At 38.2% G+C, this 12,944-nt stretch overlaps 1 protein-coding gene across 1 annotated transcript in view; it reads left to right on the plus strand.

The window, feature by feature from the left end:
- DDX60 (DExD/H-box helicase 60) overlaps positions 1 to 12,944 on the plus strand; it is a 49,391-nt gene that overhangs the window by 26,239 nt on the left and 10,208 nt on the right. The window contains exons 24-31 of the mRNA XM_076336557.1: positions 23 to 151; positions 979 to 1,106; positions 3,747 to 3,905; positions 5,181 to 5,325; positions 6,912 to 7,064; positions 9,473 to 9,577; positions 10,880 to 11,080; positions 12,146 to 12,250. Coding sequence (XP_076192672.1) covers positions 23 to 151; positions 979 to 1,106; positions 3,747 to 3,905; positions 5,181 to 5,325; positions 6,912 to 7,064; positions 9,473 to 9,577; positions 10,880 to 11,080; positions 12,146 to 12,250 — 1,125 coding nt within the window. The remainder of the gene's footprint in view (positions 1 to 22; positions 152 to 978; positions 1,107 to 3,746; positions 3,906 to 5,180; positions 5,326 to 6,911; positions 7,065 to 9,472; positions 9,578 to 10,879; positions 11,081 to 12,145; positions 12,251 to 12,944) is intronic.

Genomic DNA, 12,944 nt, shown 5'->3' on the forward strand with positions numbered 1-12,944 from the left:
TTATATTAATGTTGTTTTCCAGGAGCTAGATCCTGAGGAGTTTGTCTCTTTCAAGAATAAAGTAGTAATAAAAAAGGCAGATGTGAGGAAATATGAACAGGAACTGAAGAAAGAACTAAGCAAATGGATTGTGCTTGGCCAAAGACAGAAGGTAACAGTTGTTACAGGGCGCTTTCTTAAGATTGTGTACAGCTTTAAAATAATAATAATTATATGTAATAATATAATTATGGGAGTTTCTCCTCCCATAATTATTATTTATTAGGTTTAACTGCTCCTGTACTTGAAAGATAAGCACTAATATTTGTGGCATTGCCATAAGCATTTTCAAGGTGAAGTTTTCACAAGCTTCTCTGGGAATCAGACTTCTGATACTGCTGTGAGATTTCAATTCCTGATTCCTTTAGATACCTCCTACAATTAGTGAGAATATTTTACCATTGCTCTGCTTTTTTAGTCTACCTCTTTTTTGCTGCACATTTGAAACCTTCTGGTAACCACAGATAGTATGTATCTTTCCATGTAAAAGATGATAGAAATTAAAGCAGTGAGCAAAAAAATCAAGTCCTTGATTGGAGGCCACCTATTCCTATGTCATAAAAAGGAATATGAGGAGGTGGTGAATCGACAACAAAGAAAAAATAAAGAATATCTGGGGAAAAAACAGATTTCTTGAACTAGGACACTTAAATGTGAAAATATATCATAATCAGTATGTTAGTGATACTTTAGTATTTGCACAGTGATGGTAGCCATGAATGCTACAATAATTCGCATTTTGAGCTCTTAGCTAACTCAGTTGATGACTTGCAGACCTTTTAGTCTGTAAACTATATGTGGCTATTGCAGTTCTGAATGATTTAAAAAAATTGAGCTGATGATAGAATTTGACACAGGAAAATGGAGTCTTCATATTTGTTAGCCTCTGGCCAGAAGTTTCTGCCATTAAAATCTCCACAATAATACTACTTTGGTCAGGTGAATGAGCTACTGGAGCACCTTAAGCCAAAACCTGTGGATTGCCCAGAACAGGAAAAGTGGAAGCATTTTGCAAGCTTTGTTGATAAATTACATGAGATGGATAAGTTGCCTGCCATATTTTTTATGTAAGTATTTACATTCCAGGTACTATATGTGTATCGCCTATATTCAGAAGAATGGGTTTTAGAGATAAGCATTGATATGGCTTGGCAAATGCCATTTATATGGTATTTGTTACCTTTGCTTTAAAACATACAAAGTAAAGGCCTACAAGCTCTATCAACCCATGTATCTTTATGGCACTAAAGGTTTAGCTGAAATAAAACTGGGAGCATTTAATTACCGTGTGGAAGGGGTAGAATCCATGCAGGATGTCTGAGAAAATTACAAGAAACTGCATTATATTCAAATGAGTCAGTTTCTCAGTTGCTTTGCCCCAGTGTAGTCAGTAAAACTTGTGGAAAGTGTATGCTGTTTATTTAGAGGTGCAAATGATGTATGTAGGGGCAGATTTGCTAGGGAAAAGGATGGAATGAGGTTCTATTAATGTGTACATTTGTCACATGGTGATGGTTCCACTGCATAGCCTCTAACAATCTCATCTTACATCCAGTGGCATGCATCAATCAACCTGTTTTGCATGCATGAGAGATGTAATTACGTAACATCAAACGTGCACAACTTTGAGCCTACTGCAATATTGTTATTGTCAGTGATATTGCTAATATTAGTAAAGTAGGCATGTACCTCAATGCTGGACTTAATAATAAAAAGAAGCTGCTTAACAGTAAACAGTTGTCTAGCACATATTCTCACTGTAATAATGCATAGGAACAATCATGTAAAAATGGAAAGTTTTCTCATCTCAGTGTGAAGCCTTGCCCTTCCTTACATTGGACACTTTGATAGTTAGGGGTGGAATGCTCGCTGCCATTTCAATTCTCACATGCCCGATGCTGATAAAAAGGCATTCCTGAAAGAACTCCAGAAAGGAAGAAACAAAAAGTGAATATACATATTGATGAACATCTCAAATTACTCTGGTTGCTGGTAAATTATTTCTTTTTCTATTTCTCAGTGACAGTCTAATTCTAAATTAATATTATGGCTGATTTCAAGCTGAAACCAACAGTTTTCAAAAGGACTCTTAGATGTTTGTAATTCCTTCCAATAAGGAATAATTTCAGGGCTGCTGTATGAACTGCAACATCATTTTGGGGCACTCAATAGGAAGTTCCAAGGTGCTTCTCCTTAGGGGAGGTGGATAAGTGCCTTCCTCTCATCTACCCTGGAATGGTGGGTCTTTAGAAATTCTTGGTGACTTATGGCTCTGACAAGGGACTGTGAATAGAGTATGAATATCCTAGACAATTGATAAATGATCATGGTGAGACAAGAACACATCCCAGACCAGTGAACATGGAGGCAGAACCTAGTGGTATCAAGTTGGGGGATGAGGTACAGAAATCTGTTATCTAAGGGTCTTCTAAGGCACAGGTGTAGTGTAACAGCACTTGGTAGAGCTCCCTAGTGTCTTTGTACTCAGAGAAGGAACTCAAGTCAGACAGAATTAAAAAAAAATAAAAATCTCTCTAGTTAAATGTTCCAGTCCTGAGAAATTGTGATGGAGCTGAAGGGGATGAGTAGCCCTCACAAGTAGTAGACAGTGGCTTGGAATAATAGATTGATATTTATGCTTCATTGATGCTGGTAAGCTTTTTCTCCCTAAGCCATTACTGATGGATGAGGTTGCAAAGCAGTCATCCTGTATGGTGTTATGTTAGCATGGAATTAATGGAGACTCCTGAGAGAGCATGTATCAGAACTGTAGAAGCCAAATTGCTATCACAGCCATTGGTGGTAGGGAAAAAACAGTACTTAAGAGTTTGCTTTTCTTTTCTTAGAGCCACCAAGGAAAAGACAGGCTGGCACCACTTTAGTACTACTTATGGCTGAATAAACTCAACGATAGAGAGAAATTAGATCATTCAATCCGAGCTTCAAAGAAAGCTCTGGAAAAGGAAAGAGTAAACAGCAAATGACTGTTATTGAGCTCTGTCATCCGTGAAGATGTGAAAAGCTTAAGTTAGGGAGAGGTTACCTCCTAGCCTTAAAATCTGTATTTGGTCTTTCTGGATAAAAGGGTAAAGTCCTTCAATTTTTGCTCCTGTTCTTGGTGACTGCCAGATTTGAATGACTTGTGAATATTCTGATGGACTGGGATGCAACCTCACCCCATGTGTTGCCAACACCTTGTACGGTGTTAGTTAACAGGATCTGCCTGCTGCAACAAGAATAAAAAAAACACTCTTTGAGAGTGAAGCTGGAGAAGTCTTCATCCCAGTTAAACTCCAAACAGTCCAATACTGAAAAAGCTATGAGGAAGAACAGCTGTGTAGAAGACCAAGACAGACAGGCACTGATTCTCAGCTGGTAGTTGAGAAGAATTAAAATGACTTAAGCTACAATTTGCTTTATCTATATGTCCAAGTATCCAGCTTAGGGAAGGGTAGAGTTGAGTTCTATGGATAATTTATTGGCAGAACCATTTCACATTTTACCACTCAGTTTTGGAATAATAGCAGTTTGAAAGTGAATGCAGACTATCATTTGGAGACGTAATAGGGATATGCCTCTAATGATTAGATTCTAACTATTGTCAGATGATAAGGCTCCCTGAATATTATTCTAAAAGCATTACATATAAATAAAAATTCTATTAGAGTTCACCTAACTGATGTATATTATATATTATTTACTTTAAGATTTAATGTGGATTCAGTGGAATGTGCAGCCAGGAATGTATTCCTCAGTTTGCTGAAAAAACAAAAAATTGAACAAGACCCTAATACTGAGAGGGAAAAAGAACGTTTAAGAGACGAACTAAGAAAAGTGAAAAAAATGCTAATAAAATTCAACCCTCAGTAAGTATTATAACTATATATTATTAAAAAGCTTGCATATTATGACAAAGTGTAATTTTGTGATAACTTATTTCTGGGGAATGTACCTTACAGCAGCACATTGATCCAGCTTGCAGTATAGTAGTCCCTGCTCCTCTTTGTGCTCTAGCAACCCACACAGTAGGAGCAGCTGTATGGCAGGTATCAATCAGCAGTACCTGGTGCATAGTCACACAGCGGGAAGATACCAGTGTTGCTGACATTGTGTGAGGTGCTGGCGCTGCAACATAAGAATCAAAGAGAGAGACCTGAATATATGAGATTGGTCAATTTGGAATAATTCACTACTGAGATATCAAGATATCAGAACGTCTTTTTCTCCAGACAGTAACTTTTGTCATACATCTCTTAAAAACAGTGTAGCATCTGACCCTGGTGCTGAGTCAGCCACTGTGGGAAAATATTTTCATAGTTTAGCCTCACCATGGCTGGTTACAGTGGTGGATCTCTGAAGTACGGGTTCACCTGACTGGTGAGATGTTCTTTGAATATTTGCCAGCCTTTTGCTTGGATTGTACTGTATTTGTTTCCCCCTTAACCTTGAATTTTCTTGATTTTGTGATCATAGAGTATGGATTTTTATAAGGCATTTGGCAATGAAATATGGCTATAGTTATCAGGATTGTTAGGAACATAAAGCTTCGTGGTTTTGCCCTCCTAATCATGACAATATACGGTGCATTCTTTGGAGATAATATCATGAAAGAATGCACTTAGCTGACTTTAATAGTAGTAAGTGAGAATTTGAAAATCCAGTAGGAATTTAGACACATATTTAGACATTGAAGTAGCTTGAAAATCTGCCTCTAAATAGTTTTTCCTCTCCTCTCCTTCAAATCCTGCTCTAAATTCCTACAGTCCATGTCATTATCGGCAGTAAATCCATCACATTGCTCTTTTATGTTTGAGTCTTCTACTGTGCAATCTTGTTAAGCTTACTAATTTGCTAAATGAGGTACTTACAGTTGCTGTCTTCATCTTCTTTCATTTTTGTGTGTCACTGTAATTCCTCCTCTCTACTTCACCCAGAATTACTTGCTGGTTTGCATACAAGCCATGATAAAAGGAAGCTGTTAGGATTATCAGTAAATTTACATTAACAGATCTACCTACATGTTTGAGCCTACAGTTTAAAAGGGAATGAGTCTGCATCTTTCAGTACCCAAAGAATATTTTAAAATTGAGAAATGTATGTTAATTACAGAAATAATATTTTTAATTGTATATTGTATACAGGGATACCAAAAAGTTGAGCTCCACTAAAATGGAAAACATGGTACTTCTTTTGACTACAAAACAACAGTTAGAAAAAAGACTTAAAAGGCTAACTGCTATCCCTTCTGCGTGTACTTACGCTGATCCTAAAGCAGTGGATAAAGACGTAAGTAATTCACTGATAATTATAACATGGTTTTGGTTTGTATGTCTAAAATGCATGAATTTGTGCATAAGTACATAAAACATATAATGTGTGATGCAGTTGTACTTCATAACGGTACGCATTGACTTCATGAAACATTCTGAATATTTCTATTTAAATTTGATTCCAGGTATCAATCTTAAATAACTTTATATTTAAGATGTATGGACAACTTTGATTCTGCCAAATAAAAAGATGTTGATTTGTCCTTGTGATAGGAGTCCTGGGATGCATACTACAATAAATTCATTTCCATGAACCATCAGCAATGCAGTTCTGTTACACGTTGATTCAGATCTCAGACTCCTATTTTTCTGACTGAGTCATCAGCATAGGCTATATGGCACCTTTGTGAGCTTATCAAAGCATTTTTAAGCCCTTCATATCTTGTAAAAATACTAAATAATAAATTATTTTAGGCTCTAAAAGTTCTAGTCCCCACAAAGCAAAATCTTCCATGCTCTTCAATGTGTTTACGCCCCCTGAGGAAAGAAAAGATGAGAAAAGCACTGAAAATCTGCAGATGTCCATCAGAAATATTAATGTATATATTTGTATACAAATAATTGAGGAATAAGTTATGAAAGAGATTTATATGACATGGTTTCCAGCAGTAGCGGGTGACGGGGCCTTGGTCCAGGAGATCCCCTCTGGTCTGAACTTCCTGAAACATGAGCGTGGTTCATATAGCTGTCTCTTCATGGATGGGTTTTTTTAATTAAAAAAAGTAATTGTGATATATAGCTCTTAATTCAGAGAAAAGGTGCTCAAAATTTTGATGAAGTGTCTTAATAATGCTTTCTGCTTATTGTGATATGTCTTGAAAGAGAGGGAAATTCTGTGTATTGGGTTCAAACTTGAAAATTCTCATGATTCCTTATCCTGCAAACTTGAGATCCCAATGGCATTTTTGAACTGCTGTCAGCCAGCTTGGAAGGAACATTGCTTCCCACAGTTGCACATGGATAAAGGCAGTGAAGAAGTAGCTTGGGCTTTGGAACAGATGGCATTTAGCTGTAAAGTTCAGAAAATACTGACAAAGCTTAATTCAGTGCTATTTCTGAATTTTGGAAAGGGAATCTTCTAACTGTGTAGTAAGATGCGATGGTGGTACCGACCAGGGATGACAAACAAGAGCAAAAGAGTATCAGCTTCACATAGCTACTTAGGAATTTGCTCTGTGATAGTGGCATGCAGTACATGGTCGTGAGGCCATGCTTCATGTAGGAAAGTCACGAACATGCAAGCTTGCCATGTCTGCTTGCATCTAGCTGCATGGTATGACAATTGGGACTGTTGTAATGGCATTTATTGCAAAGGTGAAAAAACCTGATAGTATATAGAAGTGTACTGCAGAGCCTGGATTTGTCGTTGTAATAAAGCTACTGATGGTACACATCCAATTATATACTTTGGGCTTCAGGTTCACTGAAGATCATAAACAGCTATATTTCTGTGTAGTGCTTGGAACTTTACCAGGTAAGACTTTTTTTTTCATTAACAACATCTGGTTGTGGTTAATACTTAACATTTCTTTTTATTTGTAGACTTTGATGAAGATTTTTCATCGACTTAGGTTTGAGAGAAGAGGTTATCTGCAGCAAATGATGGCACTGAGGGGCATTGGGTATCATCATGGATCTATGGCCACCAAGGAAAGACAAGTAGTGGAGATGCTTTTCAGGCTGGGATATATCAAGGTTGGTAAATCGGGATCAGTTCTTTTTTTAAAATTTTAGTTTCTCCATATATTTAATTAAAAAATATAGTGTACCTTTCACCAGTGGTAAAATATATTGCATTGGCTTTGTCATGCTCATTTAAAAAATGTTGACATGAAGGTTTCCAAACAAATGAAAAAACCTAAGTGAACTGATAGCTGTAGAACTTTATTTCTAACTAAGAGTTTCTATCCTTCAGATTAGCATATCACAGAATCATAGAATCATTTAGGTTGGAAAAGACAGTTAAGATCATCAGGTCCAACTATTAACCTAACACAGCCAAGTCCACCACTAAACCATGTCCCTAAGCGCCACATCTACGTGTCTTTTAAATACCTCCAAGGATGGTGACTCAACCACTTCCCTGGGCAGCCTGTTCCAGTGCTTGACAACCCTTTGGGTGAAAAAATTTTTCCTAATATCTGATCTACACCTCCCCTGGCACAACTTGAGGCCATTTCCTCTTGTCCTTTCCCTTGTTACTTGGGAGAAGAGACCGACACCCACCTCGCTACAACCTCCTTTCAGGTAGTTGTAGAGTGATAAGGTCTCCCCTGAGCCTCCTTTTCTCCAGGCTAAACAACCCCAGTTCCCTCTGCCGCTCCTCATAAGACTTGTGCTCTAGACCCTTCACCACCCTCGTTGCCCTTCTCTGGACATGCTCCAGCACCTCAATGCCTGTCTTGTAGTGAGGGGCCCAAACTGAACACAGTATTTGAGGTGTGGTCTCACCAGTGCTGAGTACAGGGGGACAATCGCTTCCCTGGTCCTGCTGGCCACACTATTTCTGATACAAGCCAAGATGGCCTTCTTGGCCACCTGGGCACACTGCCAGCTCATATTCAGATGGCTGTCCACCAATACCCTGAGGTCCTTTTCCGCTGGGCAGCTTTCCAGCCACTCTTCCCCAAGCCTGTAGCGCTGCATGGGGTTGTTGTGACTCAAGTGCAGGACCCGGCACTTGGCCTTGTTGAACCTCATACAGTTGGCCTCGGCCCATTGATCCAGCCTGTCCAGGTCCCTCTGTCGAGCCTTCCTTCCCTCAAGCAGATCAACATTCCCGCCCAACTTGGTGTTGCCTGCAAACTTCCTGAGGGTGCACTCGATCCCCTCATCCAGATCATTAATAAAGATGTTAAGCAGAACTGGCCCCAGTAGTGAGCCCTGGGGAACACCACTTGTAACTGGCTGCCAGCTGGATTTAACTCCATTCACCACAACTCTTTGGGCCTGGCCATCCAGCCAGTTTTTTACCCAGTGAAGTGTACGCCAATCCAAGCCATGAGCAGCCAGTTTTCTCTGGGAGAATGCTGTGGGAAATGGTGTCAAAGGCTTTACTGAAGTCTAGGTAGACAACATCCACAGCCTTTCCCTCGTCCACTAAGCAGGTCACCTTGTCATAGAAGGGATCAGGTTAGTCAAGGAAGACCTGCCTTTCATAAGCCCATGCTGACTGGGCCTGATCACCTGGTTGTCCTGTACGTGCCGCGTGATGACATTCAAGATGATCTGCTCCATAACCTTCCCCAGCACTGAGGTCAGACTGACAGGCCTGTAGTTCCCTGGATCCTCCTTCCGGCCCTTCTTGTAGATGGGTGTCATGTTTGGTAACCTCCCGTCAACTGGGACCTCCCCGGTTAGCCAGGACTGCTGATAAATGATGGAAAGTGGTTTGGTGAGCACTTCCACCAGCTCCCTCAGTACCCTTGGGTGGATCCCATCCAGCCCCATAGACTTGTGTGTGTCTAAGTGGTGCAGCAGGTCGCTAACCATTTCCCCTGGGATTGTGGGGGCTTCATTCTGCTCCCCGTCCCTGTCTTCCAGTGCAGGGGGCTGGTACCCTGAGAACAACTGGTCTTACTATTAAAGACTGAGGCAAAGAAGGCATTAAGTACCTCAGCCTTTTCCTCATCCTTTGTCACTATGTTTCCCCCCGCATCCAATAAAGGATGGCGATTCTCCTTAGCCCTCCTTTTGTTGCTAATGTATTTATAGAAACATTTTTATTGTCTTTTACTGCAGCAGCCAACTGAATGTGTTTTAGCTAAATGAACTCTATAGGATTATGACATTTTGTACTGTCTTCACGGAATATTTTAATTTGTGTCCAATTTCAATATTATTTCAAGTTGTGTTCCATAAAAAATGTGGTGTAAACTTTCAGGATACAAAAGTTTAATATGCATATGTAATAGCTGTATGAACTACACTAAAGAGCGAAATTCATATATGTTCATAGCTCTGTTAAATTAATCAGATTAAAATTTAGCTATATGAAAAATGATAGTAAAATTCTTGTTGGTTTAAGTTGGATATTACAGGTGTTTTTTTTAAATTGGATATTGCCATTTCTAATAGATATACTCATGTTTGATATTTTATAGGTAGTCACAGCTACTTCAACACTTGCTCTAGGAATCAACATGCCATGTAAATCTGTTGTCTTTGCTGAAGATTCTGTGTTTTTAGATGCCCTAAATTACAGACAGGTATGGAAATAGAGCACCTACTTTTTATTACAAGAACAGTACACATGTAGCTGTCATCACACACAAATTCAGAAAAGTGTCTTTTCTTCTACATATACTTCTGGGAATGTTCTGAGTTTTAGCTGTTCGTTTTGGTGACAATAATAGTTTTAGCTAAGGTGATTTTACTAATGTGTCAGAACTGCCAGCTCAAAAATAATGTATGTAGTCAAAAGACCTATTTCAGCAATGAAAGTATTACAATTGCTCAGTGAATTAAAGGCATAGATTCAGCTTTCAGTTGTGGGAGCCGGAAAGACAAAAGCTGTTTCATTCTAGCCAAGGTTTTACAATTGTGTGAAAAATACGCTATAAGAACATACAGTGGGGATGTAACGAGGAAAAGAAAGAGTGCTGACTGGATTAATAGGGACATTTGAGTTCCTTCCATCTTGGAAGTGGCACTCCACACAATGCAAGACAGCAGTGTGTAGATGAGGTTGCAAATGCAATAAAGCAGAATGTCTCCAGTCATGGCACAACTTACTGGGTGGGCTGAGAGACTCTAACCTCTTCAGTAGCCCCTGCTTCCTGCTCTTGTGCTACTTTTCAAACCCGTATTTTCATGAAGTACTGCCAGTTTGCCTGTGGTTCAGGGGGCCATATAGGCCAGATGATACACCTGATGGCATCACCTGGCAGGTAGCTCTCACAGTCAGAGTGTGGGTACATCTGTGCGGTAGCCAGACCTACGTGCATCTCCCTTCTGCTGCACATAAATGATATGACTCCAGCTTTACCACATCATCTGGTACAAGGGGCAAGTCCCCACAATGGACCTGACCAAGAAAAGGTGATCCAAGCAAGGGAATACACCCTTAGGCAGCTTCTCTCTACTCCTCATTCATATTCTCTGCTCTTTATTCACACTGAGACTACCTCTGCCACAAATCTACCCAGAAATAATTTGGAGCTAAATGTAACTTGAAAACAAAGCTGGTGTATAGGTATAAATTAAGTTAAAACTTACCTTGAAGAAATATAAATGTTAAAAAGACATGTGAGAGAACTTAAGTATCCTGGCCAGTGTTTAGGTCTTCTGTCAAATTTGGAAGTTCATATTTAAAAAAGTAAATAAAACACCGCATTTGTAAACCAGCTATATTTGAGGTACAACGTATTTTGCACACATTATTTTAATAATTCTGCATACATGCTTTATTAAGACTGTATAGATGGTACCAGTATATACAACTTTGGTATATTTTATTTTATAATTAATAATTTTATTATTTTAATAATATAATTAATAATTATTCTTAGATGTCAGGACGTGCTGGAAGACGGGGACAAGATATGATTGGAAGTGTGTTCTTCTATGATATCCCACTGCCCAAAGTTGAAAGACTTATCAAATCCAACGTACCTCAGTTGAAAGGCCAGTTTCCTCTGACTGTTTCCTTAATATTGAGACTCATGCTGCTGGCTGCAAAGGCTGATGACAAAGCAGATGCCAGAGCAAAGGTTTAATATTTTTTTCTTAATAGCAATTTTATTAAATTATAATGTCTCCTTAACATGAGCAGAAAGTGATGCACTTCAGAAGTAAGCAATCTGCCTCCAAATGAAATCGCATACTCTGCTATACTGCTTCTAATACCTGTGCCGCCTTCTCCACGGTATTGTACTGTCCATTTTAATGCATTTATTCTTTGCAATAAATATTATCATCAGAAAGAGTGCTACTGTCAGGGAGGTATCTTTACTGACTCTTGTTCTATGCAATATTTGCATTAACTTGGAGAATCAGAGTGTCTTCCAATATTTAAAATTTCGGCTTTATTTGAGGAAAAGGTGTGAACATACATTTCCATAGGGAAGAGGGGAGCTATGAAATGCTATCTCAATTGAAACAATGAGAAAATTCTATGTATTACTTACTTGTTTAAATCCGCATACTAACTCTCTGGAATCAAAGAATTCTTATTCTTGCCATTTAATGCAGTGGTTTAAGTAAACAACCCATGATCATGATTACGAATTGGTCAGAGATTTCCTTTTGTAATTATTAAGGAACTCCTATCTCCAGATGATCTGGTTTTTACATCCACTTCAGCATATAGACATTCATTTTCAAGGACTCACTGAATGAATTCAGATATAAATCTACTTAAGCTAACAAAGTAAATTGGTAAACTTCTGTGTTAAATATTAAAACATTAAAATGCTATTAAAGTGTAAGGAATAATTTAAAAACTTCCTGGTTTTAGTTTAATGATAGTTAAATCATTGTCTTTTAGATCTCTATATGAATTTCACGTGATTAACTTTACAAACCTCAGCATAAATTTAGAAAATGCACACACATCTGACAGACAGAGGATGGACTTTTTCACAAGCATTTCCGGGAGTTAGGCATTCAATTTAAATAAAAATACAACATAACCTACACCCAGCATTTTTACCCTGAAAACCAATTGATGAAACAAAGCATAAAATCTGGATATAGAATTTCTTTGCTTGTTACAATATCAACTTTCCCTTGGATTTCTAATTTCTTCTTTTTTTTTTTCCTGTTTGTTTGACCAGGCATTGTCAGTGTTGAAGCACTCACTGATGTCATTCAGAAAAGAAAGATATGCAGAAATATTAAAAATTTATTTTATGTTTTCCTTGCAATTTCTTATCAAAGAGGTAGGTTTTAACTCGTTCCCTTAAATCTACATATTCTCATTTGTTTGTGTTCATATGCTTTCATTTAAAGAACCATATATTTTATATTCCATAGTAACAGGCTATTTCTTTCTGTCAGAAAGAAATTTAAGGAAACAGATAAAATTAGAGTGCTTTAAGTTTGAGGTTAATTCTGAGCTACTTATATTACCAAATAAATTCAACAGGGAAAATCTTATGGTATGGTCTATATGATTACAAATTGATGAGGAAAGTAAAAGTTGTGCATTTATATTTTATATGAAGACGCGTGCGTGTGAAATGATAGGGGTTTAAAACATACTAAGGATGTCAAAATGCTGAGAGAAATTGTATCTCTAACAAAAGTTTAGGAAGTAGGTCTTAGAGAAGACTGAAAATTAGTGGTCTATCTCTCCATAGTAATAGTTTCAATTTGATGGATACCATTTTGGAAAATTTTTATGCATTACTCCATTTTGGCTTACAGCCCAGGACTACAGGCAGTAAGAGGCAGCAATAATGTGATTACATTAACAAATCATCTGTGCCCAGGTTTCCGAGTCCTTCTCCCAGTAGGAGCCCTAGCCAACATTTCTGCCTCCTCTGCTGGGTGTCCCTTGTATGTGAGACCAGGAGTCTGATACTAGCATTGAAGAGAAGAATCTAGTCAGTGTACAAGAGAGATTAGTAACGT

The sequence above is a fragment of the Aptenodytes patagonicus genome, chromosome 4 (assembly GCF_965638725.1).
Source record: "Aptenodytes patagonicus chromosome 4, bAptPat1.pri.cur, whole genome shotgun sequence".
In the NCBI taxonomy this organism is placed as follows: Eukaryota; Metazoa; Chordata; class Aves; order Sphenisciformes; family Spheniscidae; genus Aptenodytes; species Aptenodytes patagonicus.